This window comes from Rhinopithecus bieti, unplaced genomic scaffold, assembly GCF_001698545.2.
Source record: "Rhinopithecus bieti isolate Rb0 unplaced genomic scaffold, ASM169854v2 scaffold_28066, whole genome shotgun sequence".
Classification (NCBI taxonomy): domain Eukaryota; kingdom Metazoa; phylum Chordata; class Mammalia; order Primates; family Cercopithecidae; genus Rhinopithecus; species Rhinopithecus bieti.
In genome coordinates this window covers 1,535,779-1,553,402 of record NW_016813021.1, presented here as the reverse complement: position 1 = coordinate 1,553,402, position 17,624 = coordinate 1,535,779, and the positions used below count along the sequence as shown (strand labels likewise).

General features: G+C 57.2%; 2 protein-coding genes across 2 annotated transcripts; both read left to right on the top strand.

The window, feature by feature from the left end:
- The first annotated feature begins 836 nt into the window (after positions 1–836).
- Positions 837–4,738, top strand: LOC108512305 (potassium-transporting ATPase alpha chain 1-like). The gene is made up of 6 exons (XM_017847520.1): positions 837–848; positions 939–1,082; positions 1,199–1,258; positions 1,949–2,152; positions 3,947–4,060; positions 4,264–4,738. Exons 1-6 carry the CDS (start codon positions 837–839, stop codon positions 4,582–4,584), a joined length of 855 nt encoding a protein of 284 aa, XP_017703009.1. The 3' UTR covers positions 4,585–4,738.
- Positions 4,721–14,698, top strand: ATP4A (ATPase H+/K+ transporting subunit alpha). Its single transcript, XM_017847588.1, has 16 exons — positions 4,721–5,051; positions 5,654–5,852; positions 6,159–6,268; positions 6,349–6,483; positions 6,973–7,165; positions 7,733–7,908; positions 9,015–9,151; positions 9,236–9,386; positions 9,492–9,660; positions 9,750–9,904; positions 11,000–11,123; positions 11,700–11,845; positions 13,312–13,445; positions 13,778–13,879; positions 13,964–14,055; positions 14,245–14,698. The coding sequence occupies exons 1-16, from the start codon at positions 4,959–4,961 to the stop codon at positions 14,271–14,273; spliced, it is 2,145 nt and encodes a 714-aa protein (XP_017703077.1). The 5' UTR covers positions 4,721–4,958; the 3' UTR covers positions 14,274–14,698.
- The last annotated feature ends 2,926 nt before the right edge of the window (positions 14,699–17,624 follow it).

Here is a 17,624-nt window from a genome sequence, read left to right as displayed (position 1 = left end):
ACATTCAGCCACCATAGAGAGTGTTGTAAGCATGGCAGGGTGTGGTGGCTTCTGCCTGTAATTCCAGCACTTTGGGAAGCTAAGGCGGGTGGTTCACCTGAGGTCAGGAGTTTGAGACCAGCCTGGCCAACATGGTGAAACCCTGTCTCTACTAAAAGTACAAAAATTAGCCAGGTGTGGTGGTGTGCACCTGTAATCCCAGCTACTCAGGAGGCTGAGGCAGGAGAATCGCTTGAACCCGGGAGGCAGAGGTTGCAGTGAGCCGAGATTGCACCATTGCACTCCAGCCTGGGTGACAGAGTGAGACTCAAATTAAAAAAAAAAAAGTGTGGGAGCACCCTCCTCTTCCATGCCTCTTCAGGCACGTGCTATTTAAACTGAAAGAGGACACTCTGCAGCCAGCCGATCTGGTTCTCACTCCATTACATCCTAGCCTGTGATGGAGCCATATGAGAGTGACTCAACCCCTCCATGCCTCAGTTTCCCCATCTGTAAGGGGTCTTGTCCCCTGAAAGGGTTATTGGAAGGTTAAATAAGTTAGCACGCAGAAGCCCTCAGCACAATGCCCACTGGAGCAAACCATATGTTTGCTCTTCTTGTTGCCGGGGCTGTTCCCAGGGGCTCCCCGATCTCAGGGCAGGTTGACATGGGGGGATCTGGGCGGGGGGAGCAGCCCAGGAGGGAATGCCTAAGGCACCCAGGCCTAGAGGTCGCCCCAAGGAGCCCTGTAATCAGCTGTGGTCGGGCGGTTCTGCTCCACCTCCCGCCCTCCCCGAGTATATCAGGACTGGTCCGGGCCCAGGCTCTGTCGGGTGGGAGCACAGGCACCGGGCACCATGGGGAAGGCCGTGAGTGGGGCCCAGGAGTCTGGGGTGTGGTGGGGACAGGGGTTGCAGTGGAATCTGAGGCCTCCCTCCCTCCATCCCATCCATCCCCAGGAGAACTACGAGCTCTACTCGGTGGAGCTGGGTCCTGGCCCTGGCGGGGACATGGCTGCCAAGATGAGCAAGAAGAAGAAGGCGGGTGGCGGGGGCGGCAAGAGGAAGGAGAAGCTGGAGAACATGAAGAAGGAGATGGAGATTGTGAGCTCTGGCTGGGGAGGGCCGCGAGCTGGAGGGTGGGCTGGTAACCACACAAGTGGGCAGGGAGGGGGCCAGGAGAGCCCAGAACAAGCATCCTGCCCCACCCCACCACACAGAATGACCACCAGCTATCAGTGGCGGAGCTGGAACAGAAATACCAGACCAGTGCCACCAAGGTGAGCTGGAGACTGGGAGGGTACAGAGAGGGGAGGGGGAGAGAGGGAGGGAGAAGGAGATGGAAGGAGGGAGATGGAGAGAGGGAGAGAGGGAGAGAGAGAGGGAAAGGGAGAGAGGGAGAGAGAGGGAAAGGGAGAGATGAAGACAGGAAGATATGGAGAGATGGAGAGAGGGAGGGAGAGAGAGAGGGAGAGGGAAAGGGAGAGATGGAGAGAGGAAGATATGGAGAGAGGGAGAGAGGGAAGGAGGGAGGGAGGGAAGGAGAGAGGGAAGGAGATGGAGAGGGGAGAAAGAGGGAGAGAGGGAGAGAAGGAAAGAGACAGGGAGGGAGATGGAGAGAGGGAGAGGGAGAGAAGAGAGAAAGCATTCGAGAGAAAGGGTTAGACACAGAGATGGAGAGAAGAGTAGATGAAAAGAGATAGCAACACAGAAAAGGCAGAGACAAATACGGAGAGAGCAGCAGGAGAGAGACACACAGAAAGGTGAGTGAGGAGAGACAGACAAAGGGAAAGATGAAGGAGGGAGGGAGAGACGGGGGAGGGGGGGTGGGCAGGAACCAAGAGACAAAGAGATGAGAAGGAGCAGGACAGACCGAGCTGGGGAAGTGAAACCGAGGCAGGGGGCTTCCTTCAGGGTGTGCATGTGGAGGAAAGCCCCCAGCACCACCTCGCCCTACCCCTCTGTCCTAGGGCCTGTCTGCGAGCCTGGCTGCTGAGCTGCTGCTGCGGGACGGGCCCAACGCGCTGCGGCCACCACGGGGCACCCCAGAGTATGTCAAGTTCGCGAGGCAGCTGGCTGGGGGCCTGCAGTGCCTCATGTGGGTGGCTGCCGCCATCTGCCTCATCGCCTTTGCCATCCAGGCCAGTGAGGGGGACCTCACCACCGACGACAATGTGAGTCATGTTGCGGGGGCAGGATTGGGACATGGGGACCTGGGAAAGGAGTACACTGAGAATGGGACTTGGGACAAGAGGGGCAGAGGAGGATGGGGATAGAGGAACATGAAAGGCAGTCTCAAGACAGGGGTCACGGTGGGTGGAGGACATTGGGATATGGATGGGGCAGACTCAAGGACACAGGGACACTGGGGTGAGTCTCAGGTATCGGGACATAGTTGGGGGCATAAAGAGTATGGCAATGCAATACATAAGAGATGGGACTTGGAGGCCAGGAGCGTGGTTCACGCCTGTAATCCCAGCACTTTGGGAGGCTGAGGCAGGCAGATCACCTGAGGTCAGGAGTTCGAGACCAGCCTGGCCAACATGGCAAAACCCCATCTCTACTAAAATTACAAAAATTAGTCAGGCATGGTGGCGGGCACCTGCAATCCCAGTTACTCGGGAGGCTCAGGCAGGAGAATCATTTTTTGTTTGTTTGTTTTTTGAGACGGAGTCTTGCTCTGTCACCCAGGCTGGACTGCAGTGGCCGGATCTCAGCTCACTGCAAGCTCTGCCTCCTGGGTTCCCACCATTCTCCTGCCTCAGCCTCCCGAGTAGCTGGGACTACAGGTGCTCGCCACCTCGCCTGGCTAGATATTTGTATTTTTTAGTAGAGACGGGGTTTTACCGTGTTAGCCAGGATGGTCTCGATCTCCTGACCTCGTGATCCGCCCGTCTCGGCCTCCCAAAGTGCTGGGATTACAGGCTTGAGCCACCACTCCTGGCCTTGGAGAATCATTTGAACCCGGGAGGTGGAGGATGCAGTGAGCCGAGACCGTGCCACTGCCACTCCAGCCTGGGTGACAGAGTGAGACTATGACTTAAAGAAAAAAAAGAGGTGGGACTTGGAAGCAGAGGACATGCAGTGCAGACACAGGACAGACTGGGGCATGGGGAACAGGAGACTCTGGGACTCAGACATGGGACACCACGGCAGGGATACAAGCCTCAGGACACAGCACATGGAGAGACACAAAACATGAGACATAGAAGCACAGAGACAGAGAGGAAATGGAGGTGTAGGGCAAGGGACATTGGACATATGGCAGAGATCAGGGCAAGGGACATGGGGACTCAGGGACATGTGACATCAGACAGAGGCTCGAAAAGTCATGGTCATGGGACACAGGATGGGAACTTGGAGATACGCAGACATGGGAGACACGGGACACAGTGACTGGGGAGCTGGAACACGGGGGCCATGGCCACGGAGGACACAAACCATGACGCACAAGGTCTACAGCACATGCAGGGATGGGGATGTGAGGACGCAGGGAAAAGGGGGCCCAGGGGACACAAATGTGGCAGCAGATTATGGAAAATCCAGGATGTGAAACTGGAGACACAGGGAATACAGGCCATGGGGACAGGAGGAGACATGGGACAGTGGACATGGGGAATGCAAGGCTTGGGGACACAGGAGAAGGGAACGTGTCAGACCAAGGCACACAGTGATTTGGGGCACAAGTCACAGATATGGGGACACGGAAGATCGAGGATTCAGGGCCAGAGGATATGAAATATACACAGGAACACAAGACACTGAGAAGACAGGGCAGGCCGAGTGTGGGGTATGAGGGACGCGGGAAGGGGGCTAAAGGCTACAGGGAATGGTGCATGAGCTTCCTAGTAGGCAGGGAAAAGCATGGGGAAAACCAAGAACACCAGGGCACCAGGGAGCAGGTGGGTGGCCTCAGGTAGGCAGCTTCCAGCCCCTCTGAATAACTCCAGCCCTGTCCCTGTCCCCAGCTGTACCTGGCAATCGCTCTTATTGCTGTGGTTGTCGTCACTGGCTGCTTTGGCTACTACCAGGAATTCAAGAGCACCAACATCATCGCCAGCTTTAAGAACCTTGTGCCACAGGTGGGTTCCCCAGCACTCAACCACTCCAGATCCCAGAGACTCCAGACTGCTCGGGTAGCCTCCTCCCATCAGGCCCAACCTGCCCCTCATCCGTGGCTTCCATCTTTCCCCATGGGTCTCAGTTCTCTCCATCCTCTACCTCCCCATGTGCAGCAGCTCCCACCCCCTAAGTCCACCTCAACTTTGGCATCCCTGCCCCGCAGCAAGCCACTGTCATTCGCGATGGAGACAAGTTCCAGATCAACGCCGACCAGCTGGTGGTGGGCGACCTGGTGGAGATGAAAGGCGGGGACAGAGTGCCCGCTGACATCCGCATCCTGGCGGCCCAGGGCTGCAAGGTGGACAACTCCTCACTGACGGGGGAGTCCGAGCCGCAGACCCGCTCACCCGAGTGCACGCACGAGAGCCCCTTGGAGACCCGCAACATCGCCTTCTTCTCTACCATGTGCCTGGAGGGTCTGTCTACTGGGCCTGCCTGCCCAGTAACTGCTGCCTCCACCGGTCCCTCTCCTGCTACCTTCTAGGACAGGGGGCTTCTGTCTCCCTGTCTCTCCCCTGCATGACTGCCACCTCCCGGGGCACACTGCTTCTCTGTCTCCCACTGTCGCTCCCTTCTCCCCAGGTCACATCTTCCACTGGCGGTGACTGACTGTCAGCTCACACAGCAGTGCACACCCCACTGCTGCCCCCTATCCCTGAGTCACTCCTTGGCCCCCCTGCAGGCACCGCGCAGGGCCTGGTGGTGAACACAGGCGACCGCACCATCATTGGGCGCATCGCGTCGCTGGCATCGGGGGTGGAAAATGAGAAGACGCCCATCGCTATCGAGATCGAGCATTTTGTGGACATCATCGCGGGCCTGGCCATTCTTTTCGGTGCCACGTTTTTTATCGTGGCCATGTGCATTGGCTACACCTTCCTGCGGGCCATGGTCTTCTTCATGGCCATCGTGGTGGCCTATGTGCCTGAGGGGCTGCTGGCCACTGTCACAGTGAGTGGGGGCAGGCGGGAATGCAGGGAGCTGAGGGGCCTACCCAACCATCTGTTCTTTCCTCCACACTCCCCCCATCACCTCCCTGCCTGTCCATCTGTTCACTCAGCTCCCATCCACTCTCCCACCTTCCCATCATCCACTCATTCAGCAAGTGCATCCCGATGCAAGCCTGCCACACATTGAGGGCACAGAGACGATGAGGCCAGGTCCTTAACCGGAAGAGGCTGAGGTCCTGTGCAGGCAGCCAGCATGTCACAGGGCCTTCCACAGTCAGCACCCAGCCCCAGACCAACCCCGGGGAAGGTGTGGGGAAGGTTCCTCTTCTCATTTTGATTGTGTGAAGAGAATTTTCAGAATCTCGGCTGGGACAGCTCAGAGAGGGGCCTGGCTACTGTATCTGGGCAGACTGGGGAAGGAGTCTCAAACAAAGCACAGGCTCCACAAAAGCTGGGGCCAAGAAACAAACACCTGGTTTTTGCAGAAGCACGTTGCACACGCAGCCCCGCGGCTGGGGTAAAGCCTTCCAGGTTCTGTGAGGCGGGGAAGAGGACTGGAAGCAAGGGTGGATCCCTAGCCTGTGGTGCTCACCCCTTCCCCAGGTCTGCCTGTCCCTGACAGCCAAGCGCCTGGCCAGTAAGAACTGCGTGGTCAAGAACTTGGAGGCGGTGGAGACATTGGGCTCCACCTCAGTGATCTGCTCAGACAAGACAGGGACTCTCACTCAGAACCGCATGACTGTGTCCCATCTGTGGTTTGACAACCACATCCACACAGCTGACACCACAGAAGACCAGTCAGGTGTGGGGCAGGGAGGGCACAGGCGCCAGGGCAGGATCTGGTGGATGGTGGAGACCTGAAGGGGGCTAGGGGGGTAGGGAGGGCTTTGTACGAAGGCAGGGCGGCTCGGCTCCAGGTCTCAAAGGAGACTCGCTACTGGGTGTAGAGGGAAGGGTCATCCTGGGGTTGGGTCCCTCAGGGTTGGGTGGAACCCAATCCCACCCAGGTCTGGGGAGGGGGCACGCGACATGAGCCTAGGAGGAGGGGGCTCTGTTCTGGTCCGGGAGAGCCGCCATGCGGGACCCAGCCTGGACACCTGGTCTGCAGGGCAGACGTTTGACCAGTCCTCGGAGACATGGCGGGCGCTGTGCCGGGTGCTCACCCTGTGCAACCGCGCTGCCTTCAAGTCCGGCCAGGATGCAGTGCCCGTGCCCAAGGTGAGAGCCAGGGGGCCCCCAGGGAATCCCGGGAGGCAAGTGTAGCCGGCTTCGCCCCTGACACCGGCCCCCGCTTCCAGCGCATCGTGATCGGAGACGCGTCGGAGACGGCGCTGCTCAAGTTCTCGGAGCTGACGCTGGGCAACGCCATGGGCTACCGTGACCGCTTCCCAAAAGTCTGCGAGATCCCCTTCAACTCCACCAACAAGTTCCAGGTGCGCAGCCGGCCCCGCCCACGGCCTGGTCCCGCCCACCTCGGGCCCAGCCCCAGGCCACACCCACATTAGGCGGGCCACGCGGGGCCTCGCTCGCAGCTTCCTCTCTCCGCAGCCAAACCCCACCCCATCTCCCGGTCTGCCTATGGCCCCGCCCACCAGAGGCAAGGTCCCGCTCATCACCCAGCCCCGCCCACAGCTTCTCCTCGTCGGTACTCTCCATGAGGAGCACCTCGCTCTCCAAATTCCGCCCCCAGCCTGCAACTCCGCACCCTAATTCTGTTCATTCCCTGCGCCCAGGACCCCAAATATGCGCCTAGCCCCGCCTTAACGCTCACCTTCTACGAAGGACCTCTCTACACAAGCCCACATCTTCCACCTTCACCCTTCCCCGCAGCTCTCAGGAGCCGCACCGAGCTCTCGGCCCCGCCCCTCTCCTCAGGCCCGCCCTGTTCCCCCGCCCACATCCCCGCCCCTCCCCGCCCACAGCTGTCCATCCATACGCTGGAGGATCCGCGGGACCCGCGACACTTGCTGGTGATGAAGGGCGCCCCCGAGCGCGTGCTGGAGCGCTGCAGCTCCATCCTTATCAAGGGCCAGGAACTGCCGCTGGACGAGCAGTGGCGCGAGGCCTTCCAGACCGCCTACCTCAGCCTGGGAGGCCTGGGCGAACGCGTGCTCGGTGAGATCCCTGGGCAGGGGAGGAGACTCTAGGTGGGAAGAGGAGCTAGCACAGACCCTGCCCACCCCTCCAGGCCCCGCCCTGACCGTCCTCATCCCTGGCTGCTGGCTGATCTGTCCTAGTCCACAGCCTCACCCTTGACTTTCCTTGTACCAGTCCTGACCCCTGTCTGTCCTCACTTTCTATCTTGACCCCAGTCCTCACCTGGACTTTTCATCCTTATCCTGACCTCTGACCTCTCCCAATTTTTGTCCTGACGCCTTAAACTTCCCTGCCTCTACCCTAGAAAACAGATCTGTGGTCCAATTCTGGCCCTTTTACTTGCTGTGTGACCTCTGGCAAGAAATGTCCCCTCTCTGAGCCTCAGTTTCCTCATCTGTAAGATGAGAATGGGCCTCACAGGGTGGTTGTGAGGGTAGATTCAGATAATGTGAGTGAAGGGGTCAGCACAGGGTCAGGCATCCATAGGTGTTTGGTGCAAGGGGCCTGGTTATTTTACTCATTTCCTGGCCCTGCTAAGGAAGGGTCTGCCCAGGGCTCCTCCCTGACTTCACCGTTTCCGGCCAGGCTTTTGCCAGCTCTACCTGAATGAGAAGGACTACCCACCCGGCTATGCCTTCGACGTGGAGGACATGAACTTTCCATCTAGCGGCCTCTGCTTTGCGGGACTTGTATCCATGATTGACCCACCCCGGGCCACTGTCCCTGATGCTGTGCTCAAGTGTCGCACGGCAGGCATCCGGGTATGCCACTGTGGGGAGGAACAAGTGGGGTGAGGACAGAAGATGGCAGCGGGATTTGGGTTGAAGAACCCCATGACAAACCCACCTGAAACTGGCTTGAGCAAAAATGCATTGTTTTATGATACTGAAAAATTCTGGGGAATTAAGCTTCAGGTATAGCTGGATCCAGGAGCTCAGTGTCATTAGGAATTTTCCTTTCTCCATGTCTCAGCTCTGCTCTTCTCTCTGCTGGCTTTATTTGCAAGCACTCCCTCCACTTGGGGACACACACACCCCTGCTCAAGCAGCTTGAACTTAACTCCCACCTGTTTAGCCACCCCACAAAAAGAGAGTGCCTCTTTTTCAGTAGCACCAGATTGGGTCACTCATTCATCCCTGAGCCAGTCACTGTGGCTGGGGGATGGAAGACCTTGATTGGCCAGGTCTGGGCTTTCTTGCCCAGTCTTAGCCAGGGACCTCACTGCAACCGATGGTCTAGGGGAGAGGAATGGTTCCCCAAACACAAAACAAGGGTGGGAAAGCCAAGGCCAGGCAGGCAGTGCCCAAGCCCTTCCCATGTCTCTAAGGCCCTGTTAGATCAGGGCCTTGTTACCTTTCTAAGCTCGTTCCTTGGCCCTCTTTCCTTGTTCACTCCTCTGCAGTTATGCTGTCCTCCCTGCTGTTCCTCCGACAGTTTGGGCCTGTCCTCACCTCGGGGCCTTTGCACCTGCTGTTCCCTCTGCCAGGAGCACTCTTCCCCCAGCTTTCCACGTGGCCAACTCTCTCGCCTCTTACAGGTCTCTGCTCAGATGTCACCTTCTCAATAAGCCCTTCCCTGGGTACACTTAAAATCGAGTCACCATTTTCTCCACCAAGCTTAATATGTTTTTCCCACCTTGTAGCATTCTATATAATTCATTTCTTTATTTTCTGTCACCCCCACTAGAATGTCAGCTCCTCAAGGACGTGGATTTTTGTCTCTTTTGTCTCTGCTATATCCCAGACATGTAGCAGGTGGTCACGTTTGGTCAAGTAAATGAACACGTGTATCAGCAGATGTCTCCCAGGGAGGACAGGGGGATTGGGCTGATCTGAAGGGGTCAGGGATCCGCTGGTTCCACCTACAGGTGATCATGGTGACGGGTGACCACCCTATCACCGCTAAGGCCATTGCAGCCAGTGTGGGCATCATCTCGGAAGGCAGCGAGACAGTGGAGGACATCGCTGCCCGCCTCCGTGTGCCCGTGGACCAGGTTAATCACAAGTAAGTCCCCCCCAGACTCCCGGGGTTCTCCCCACATCTGGCACAGACTAAGATCCTAGTGAGGTCTTCCCATCTCCTCCCCAGGGACGCCCGTGCCTGTGTGATCAATGGCATGCAGCTGAAGGACATGGACCCATCAGAGCTGGTCGAAGCCCTGCGCACCCACCCTGAGATGGTGTTTGCGCGCACCAGCCCCCAGCAGAAGCTGGTGATCGTGGAGAGCTGCCAGCGGCTGGTGAGCCCTGCTGATGAGGGCGGCAGGTGGGCAGAGGGGCGGGGCTGGTCCTGGGCCGGCCTCTCACTGACCACCCGCCCACCCGCCTGCACCCACTGCCTGCAGGGTGCGATTGTGGCCGTCACAGGGGATGGTGTGAATGACTCCCCAGCTCTGAAGAAGGCAGACATCGGAGTAGCCATGGGCATTGCTGGCTCGGATGCTGCCAAAAATGCAGCTGACATGATCCTGCTGGATGACAACTTCGCCTCCATTGTGACAGGCGTGGAGCAGGGTCCGGGCCAGGCCAGGGAGGGGGTAGGCGGTGTGGGCACAGGAGGGAGAGGGCTGTGAGGAGGCTGAGGTGCCTGCCCGACCCCACAGGTCGACTGATCTTTGACAACCTGAAGAAGTCTATTGCCTACACGTTGACCAAGAACATCCCGGAGCTGACACCCTACCTCATCTACATCACCGTCAGTGTGCCCCTGCCCCTTGGGTGCATCACCATCCTCTTCATTGAACTCTGCACTGACATTGTGAGTCCATAGCCCAGGGTACCCATCCACAGGGTGCCCAGAGATACTTGCCCACAGATGGACAGGAGGGACAGAGACCACCACAGACACTCTTGGGCACAGAGTGACAGACAAGACCTGTGTGTGCAATGACAGCCAGTGCAGGACACACGGGTGGCAGGCAGGTGGACAGACCTAAATGGACAGACCTACAGCCATGCACACACAGGCGGACACTCAGGTAGGCCCGGGCCGACATGCACACATGGGGACTCAGATACAGATACTCAGACAGAGATGGAAACAGAATAGGTATCTAGCCAAACCTGAATCACAGACACGTGCCCCTAAACAGACATGGACAAGTAAACGCCCTCAGATAGACCCCATGGCAGACAGATAGAAAAGAGCCACAGATACAGTCATGAATGCAGACAGAGGTATGGCTGGGTGGACAGGTATTTATTCGGTAACATTTACATAGTGCTTTTTCTGGGCCAGACACACAATCATTTCCTTAATATTGTACTCATAACCACGCTATGAGTTTTGTTACTATCACCCCTACTTTACTGATGAGCTCTTCGAGGCATAGACAGGTAGAGTGGCTTGTCCTAGGTCACTGGGCAAATAAGTGGCCTGGCTGTGCCTTGAGTCCGGGCAGTCACAGGTCCCACAGCCTGTGGTCGTGGTCAGTATGCTCTGCTGCCACTCTAGGCACAAGCAGATAAGGGGGCACGGTGACACCAAGAGACTGAAGATACACAGAGATAAGGAGTAACGCAGAAATGCACAAAAGCAGAGATACAGTCACAAGAGAGTTACACCAGAGACAGGGACAGAGAAACAGACAGAGTGAGGAACAGAAAAAGAGAGAGGGAGACAGAGGGAGAAGATAAAAGTAGATGTTCTTATGAAGATGGACACCAGGATGCCAACACCCAGGGGCCAGTGGGGCCCAGGCTGTCCAGGCTGGTGTGGCTGTGCTGTCCCTGCAGGTCCTGCCTGCTAACCTCAGTCCTGTTCCTGCCCACAAGTAGGGGAAGGGGGACCTAGAGTGGAGGGGACAGGGGCCCAGCCAAACCCTCAGTCCCAGTTCCTTCCACTCCTGGCCAGTTCCCATCTGTGTCCCTGGCGTATGAAAAAGCCGAGAGCGACATCATGCACCTGCGTCCACGCAACCCAAAGCGCGACAGATTGGTCAACGAGCCTCTGGCTGCCTACTCCTACTTCCAGATTGGTGGGTGCCCATGGGCCAGGGAGCCTGGAGGTGGGGGGCTCTGCGCTGGGCAGGTTGCCTGCCCCAGGCTCTGCCTTGGGCTGTGGCTGGTTCCGGACCTCGGTGTCTGCATTTGGTCCTGGGTCTCCATTGTCCTCCGTGTCTCTATCTGTGACGATCTCTCTGGTTCCACTGTATCCCTGCTCTGTCTCTGACCTTGCTCTCCATGACCCTGTCTCTGAGTCATTGCCTGTTTCTGTCTTTTTCGGTCCTGGATGTGTCTTTTTCTCTCTGTCCCTGCTTCTGTCTCTCTCTGCCTCTGTCTTTTTCGGTCCTGGATGTGTCTTTTTCTCTCTGTCCCTGCTTCTGTCTCTCTCTGCCTCTGTGTCTGTTTCTGCGTCTCTGTCTCTGTGTCCTTGACCTTCTTTGTGTATCTGTGTCCCTGTCTCTTCATGTCCTTGTCTCTCTTCCCGTGTCCGTCTCTGTGTGTCCTTGACCTTTGTGTATCTGTGTCCCTGTCTCTCCATGTCCCTCTCTTCCCATGTCCCTGTCTCTGTGTCCATCTCTGTCTCCCTGTGTCCCCTTGCCTCTCTCCAGGTGCCATTCAGTCCTTTGCTGGCTTCACTGACTACTTCACGGCCATGGCCCAGGAGGGCTGGTTCCCACTGCTGTGTGTGGGGCTACGGGCGCAGTGGGAGGACCACCACCTACAAGATCTGCAGGACAGCTACGGCCAGGAGTGGGTGAGCCTCGCCCCACCCCCTCCCATCCCTGGGCTCCCTCCTTCCCAGGGCCACTTGCCTTACGTGCAGCCCACTTGTTCCTCCACATGTGACTGAGTTCAGCCAGAGCATCCTGGACACCCAGACTCCCTGCCAGTTCTGGGGGCCAGGGCCTTTCCCACCATCTCCAGCTGCAAACTCCTGCTACTGATGATGGCAGCTGCAGATGGGTGTCTCCGCCCTGACACTAATGCATCATCTCAGACATGGAACCAGGCCTCTATTCTGCTATTTTCCCTACAGCATCACTCCCACAGGGTATTTGCACATGTGGCCCATTTTAATGAAGGTGTGGAGCACAGTGAGGCTAGATTTGGCCAGCAGATGTGTTTAGTCCACCTGCAGAGTTCCATACGGACGAGGATATTTCCCTTAAACATTTTCTGTCATGGTTAAGATAGACATTGAAGCCAGACCGCTTGGACTCATGGTCTGGTACTGCTCCTCACAAGCTGTGTAACCCTGGGCAGGTTGCTTTGCCTTGCTGTGCCTGTTTTTTCACCTGCAAAGTGGAGAGAATACCAAAGTCTACCTCAGTGGTTTTCAGTTTGTTCCCAGACCAGCAGCATCAGCATCACCTGGGAACTTGTTTGAAACACAAATTCTCAGGCTCTATCCCAGCCCTCTGGGAGCCCTTGCTGGGATTCTCATGCATGTTCAAGTTCCAGCACCATTGATCTACCTCCTAGGGTTACCCAGAGGATTAAATGAGCTAATGCGGGTGCAACACTCGGTACCTGGAGCAGTCGGGGATCCCCACAGTTAGCTGGTATTAGAAGGAGCTGTGTTGCCAGGCATGGTGGCGCATGCTTGTAATTCCAGCTACTTGGGAGGCTAAGGCAGGAGAACCTCCTGAACCTGGGATTTGGAGGTTGCAGTGAGCTAAGATCGCACCAGTGCACTCCAGCCTGGGTGATGGAGCGAGACTCCATCTCAGAAAAAAAAAAAAAGAAGTAGCTGTGTTGAAGAAATGGGCTGCATAGTGGCTGCCCCCTTTAAATTGGGCACGTGCCCTCTGTTCCCCAAAGGCCCGCGGTGCCTGCCTTACCTATTTTTGCCATCCGCCTGGCCCCTGGAGTCACTGGACTTTGCAAATCCCATCTGAGGATTTCAATTCCCCTTTCCCAGGCCCTTTCTTTTGGGTGCCTCCCCCCTTCCACTACGAAAGCAGTCGGCCCAGCCTACTGTTTTCCCGGGCACTGTCATCCAAGCTCTGCTAGGCTGAGGTTTCTGGGCCCCAGTTTGGGGTCCTGCACACCTGACAGACTCTGCCTCTCACCTTCCCCCCACCTCCCACCCTCTGATGCAAGGCAGAGAGAGCATTTAGGGGTTCACGGCCCTGGGACCCTATGCCCGGTAGGCTGCAGAGGCTCTCCGCCGGGACTCAGGCTGGACTCAGGCTGTTTCCGTTTGCCCCTGGCCTGCAGACATTCGGGCAGCGCCTGTACCAGCAGTACACCTGCTATACCGTGTTCTTCATCAGCATCGAGGTGTGCCAGATCGCCGACGTCCTCATCCGCAAGACGCGCCGCCTCTCCGCCTTCCAGCAAGGCTTCTTCAGGTGTCCCTGGCGGGCCCCATTCCTGCCCTCCAACCCCTGGTCCCAACTCCCATCAGATCCTGACTGTGGTTTAGAACAGCCGGCAAATGCTAGCGGGTGCCGGTGCCAGATGCTGACATGCCAAAAAACTTTTCTAACTGACCAGCAGCTCCCCGCTACAGCCCCCTCATTTCACTAAAGGGGTGGTGCTGAGAGGCCTGGGCCACTCCAGTGTTCAGTGTGTAGAACACCTTCCTGCTGCTGCTGACATCTGACCTACTTTGACGCACAGTATCCTGATTTGCATCACGTCCCCAATTCCTAATGGCCTGTCCTATCCTGCCCACCCCCAGGAATAAGATCCTGGTGATCGCCATCGTGTTCCAGGTCTGCATCGGCTGCTTCCTGTGCTACTGCCCCGGGATGCCCAACATCTTCAACTTCATGCCCATTCGGTGAGAGGCTGTGAGGGGTCAGGAGAGGGAGGGGGCTGTGGGGCACAGGCCTGGGATGGCCTTCACCTTGCCATGTGCCTTCAGGTTCCAGTGGTGGCTGGTCCCCCTGCCCTACGGCATCCTCATCTTTGTCTATGATGAGATCCGGAAGCTTGGAGTTCGCTGTTGCCCAGGGAGTGAGTGTGGAGACTGAGGGCCTGGGGGCGGGGGCCTCGAGCAGCTGCACCCACCTTTGATCCTCAACACTTGGCCTCCAAGCCCTTGACCCTCCATAGCAACCAGCACCAATCTCTGACCTCTCAGCCCCTGGCCCTGCCTAAGTGGCACCCCCAGCACTGAGTCTCCTTTCTCCCTCTCTCTCCCAGGCTGGTGGGACCAGGAACTCTACTATTAGAGGGACAGCAGCCTTCAAGCATCCCTGCAACTGCCACAGCAGGTGGGGGCGGGGCTCGTGGGAGCCTCTAGACAGCCAGCCACCAAGTCATCTGAGCAACCAAGAGTCCCAGCCCCACCAGTATCTGCTTCTGCAGCCCACGGCACCCCACATTTGGAGGGACCTGCCCACTCCCCTCCCCCATCCCCAAGTTTGCACCTCCTGGAGCAGCAGCACCTGGGCAGTCCTCTGAGCTGGCCTTGGGAAAGCCCCCACCTGCGGTGGCGGTGGGGCTCTGACAGGGAGTACAGCTGGCCGCTCCTGGAGGGTGTTTCTGTCCTCAGGACTCCAGTCCAGGCAGGAGGGCTGCCCAGGGGCCCTTCGTTAAAGACATGCTTGTGTCCTGGGCGATGGTAATAAAACCAGCTCACGCTGACTGTGCTGTATCCGGTGCCAGACGCTGTCCTCAGCGTCTCTCATTAGTACTTATGATCTTCCACAGTCCTACACCTATACCTTCAGTGCCTAGGACACAGCCTGGCACATAGTAGGTGCTCATTAAACCTGCCTTGGGGAAATGATTCCTATTTCTTTGCCCAGGGTCATGGCATCTAAAGGCAAGCTGGGCCATGACCACAGGCACCCCCCATCACCTCTGGGCTTTCTCTGTTCTTAGCACCCTTCTCCCTCCTGGGGGCTCCCAGACACAAGGGGGCCCAAGTCATTTCCACATCAAGCATCCCCCACCCCCCACCGGTGTCTCCTCTCTGAGCCTACCTGCTTACTCCTCTGTCCCAGAAATGGCCAGTTCCTGAACAACTCCTGGAAGTGCCCTCCTCACACCCCTCACCTGAAAGGTTAACCCCATCCCCCCACCTCCCACCTCTGCTGCTCCTTTCCCAGCCCCTCTGTTCACTTCTCTTCCTCTTTCTTATGTAGCTTTCTCTGGCTAGGTCCTGGGCTTCTCCTTCCTCGTGACCACAGCCCCCCAGACCCCCATGGCTTCAGTTGTTTCTGCCGTGAGGTCCACATCTGTCCCCAGCTTCCCCCAGTGTCAGAGGTGACCTACACTGGTCTCTTCATCATCCTCCCTACCCCCCATACCTGTACCCATGCACTGACCCAATCTGATAGTCCCACTGTCTCATCAGTGTGGTCCCTTCTCCCTTGGAAACGTGGTAAACCCTTGGGCTTACAGGCCCCAAACTCCAGTTATCCTGGAACTCTTTGCTCCTCCCTTACCTGTTACCACCCCACGGCGCCCCCTGCCGGTAAAGAAATACACACAGCCCACTGATCACCAACACCTTCGCTTGGCTTCCAGTCCCTACCCTAACCCCACCAGCCCTGCTCGTCCAGCCCTGGCCTCCTGGCCTCAGCCTTCCCACTCCAGACAACAGCCATGCAGAGCTTCCTAAAGCCAAATCTGACCTTGTCCTTCCTCTGCCTAGAGCTCTCCATGGTTCCCAAAGCCTTCTGTGATCTGACCCCTGCCAGCTTCTGTAGTCTCACAAGCCTCCTTGAACTCATTCCAACCAGTGATGTTCCCTTGGGAAAAACAGGCCCCCTCTCTGACCTCAAGACCATTACCTCTGCCTTGCCCCAATCACTCATTCTTTAGGTCTCAGCTCACGTCCTCTGCTCAGGGAAGCCCGCACTGCTTCCACGGCAGGCCAGGCGGCTCCTCTGGATCCCCATAACCCAATGTTTTCCCATCATAACCCTGATCACCTGCAGCCTGGATCCCCACAGTCCAATTGCCCAGGCTTCACCATCTTCTGCCAACTCAGCCCTTACCACTCCAGTCTCTCTCCCTGAACCCCATGTAAGCTGGGATTATTCCAGCTGGTAATTTTTGCAACCTACACTTGTCTCAATATGTGTGAAGAGCTATGTGGGGCATGGAAGTGTGGGAGAAAGTGACCTTGTCACAAGTCCACCCAGATAGACTGCCCTATCTACTTCGTTTCCACATCTAAGTCAAGGCAATCAATCATTCCCAGCTCCCAAGACACCCGTGGACCCTGTCTTTACTCCAAACAATGAGAAAGAATGGGCCTAGATGGCAGCTGCTCTGTCTGAGGGCAAATGCTCCCTCCAGAAACACTGAGATGGTCATAGCGAGCTTTCCTAGGCCTAACCTTAAAAAAAAATCATGGGCCGGGCGCGGTGGCTCATACCCGTAATCCCAGCACTTTGGGAGGCCAAGGCGGGCGGATCACAAGGTCAGGAGATCGAGACCATCCTGGCTAACACGGTGAAACCCCGTCTCTACTAGAAATTACACCTAGCCGGGCGCGGTGGCGGGCGCCTGTAGTCCCAGCTACTCGGGAGGCTGAGGCAGGAGAATGGCGTGAACCTGGGAGGCGGAGCTTGCAGTGAGTCGAGATTGCGCCACTGCACCCCAGCCTGGGCGACAGAGCGAGACTCTGTCTCAAAAAAAAAAAAAAAAAAAAAGAAAAAAATCATATGGAACCTCAACAGCCTAGAGGAAGAGGAGGGGCAACTGCCCTAACCTACTCCCTGGGGCACTCCACTGGGAACGTCAGGGCTGGGGAGCATCTTCCTGAGTGGGGAAGGTGTGCATCAAAGTGGAGCTTAAACATGACATTCAAAACTTCTGACACATCCCCCTCAGAGAGAGGCGGGGAGCTGGCTTCAGTGGACCAAGGAAGGCTGAGGGTGGAGGGGGGCATCCAGGACAATGTCGAAGCTGGGGGCCCCACTGCTCTGCTCCTTGGCTGCAGCTGTCTCTCCACTCCACCCTGAGAAGGCTCAGGCTGGGATCTGATCTGAGGGCTATAGAACTGAGGAGCTCACAGTCACAACTCTCCCCCCAGCCTCATGCTGACCCCATGGCTTGAACGATGTTAAGAATCTGGCTGGGCAAATTATTCTAGGGAGCAGTTTCAGAAAAGCTGGTTTTGCTGGTTGGATAAAACCAAAGGCCGAGCAATTGGACTGTCCGCTGTATGACAAGGGGCTGCAAGTGGTTGCAAGCGGGAGGATGACCCGGTTAGATGGGTTTCAGATAGATCCCCTGGCTGCCATACAGAGGATGGACTGGAGGAGGACACTGGGGCCAGGAGCCTCGGAGGTAACCAGCCTGGGAAGGGCCCATGTGGGGAGGCCCAGGTTGAGGCTGTGAGGAGAGGAAGAGCCCCCAAGGGCCTTCTCTTGGATTCTAGCTCCCCTCTATCACCTGTTCCCTGAGGGCCCTGGCCTCTGCCACTGCTCAAAGATCATCCAAACATTGTCTACTCCTGGCAAACTAGGAGCCTGAGGAACAGGATATGGGACAAGTCAGTGACTGGCTAGCTTCCAGCTTGTCTACCTGGCTCCTGAGCCAGAACCAGGGCCTCTGGGACCCAG

Excerpts from the sequence above, each read along its gene's own strand:
- LOC108512305 (XM_017847520.1), top strand. Across the intron at positions 1,083-1,198 it reads TGAAGAAGGAGATGGAGATT|AATGACCACCAGCTATCAGT; the intron begins GTGAGCTCTGGC and ends CCCACCACACAG. Across the intron at positions 2,153-3,946 it reads ACCTCACCACCGACGACAAT|CTGTACCTGGCAATCGCTCT; the intron begins GTGAGTCATGTT and ends CCCTGTCCCCAG.
- ATP4A (XM_017847588.1), top strand. The coding sequence starts at position 4,959 with ATGTGCATTGGCTACACCTTCCTGCGGGCCATGGTCTTCTTCATGGCC. Across the intron at positions 7,166-7,732 it reads CCTGGGCGAACGCGTGCTCG|GCTTTTGCCAGCTCTACCTG; the intron begins GTGAGATCCCTG and ends GTTTCCGGCCAG. Across the intron at positions 9,661-9,749 it reads TGTGACAGGCGTGGAGCAGG|GTCGACTGATCTTTGACAAC; the intron begins GTCCGGGCCAGG and ends CCGACCCCACAG.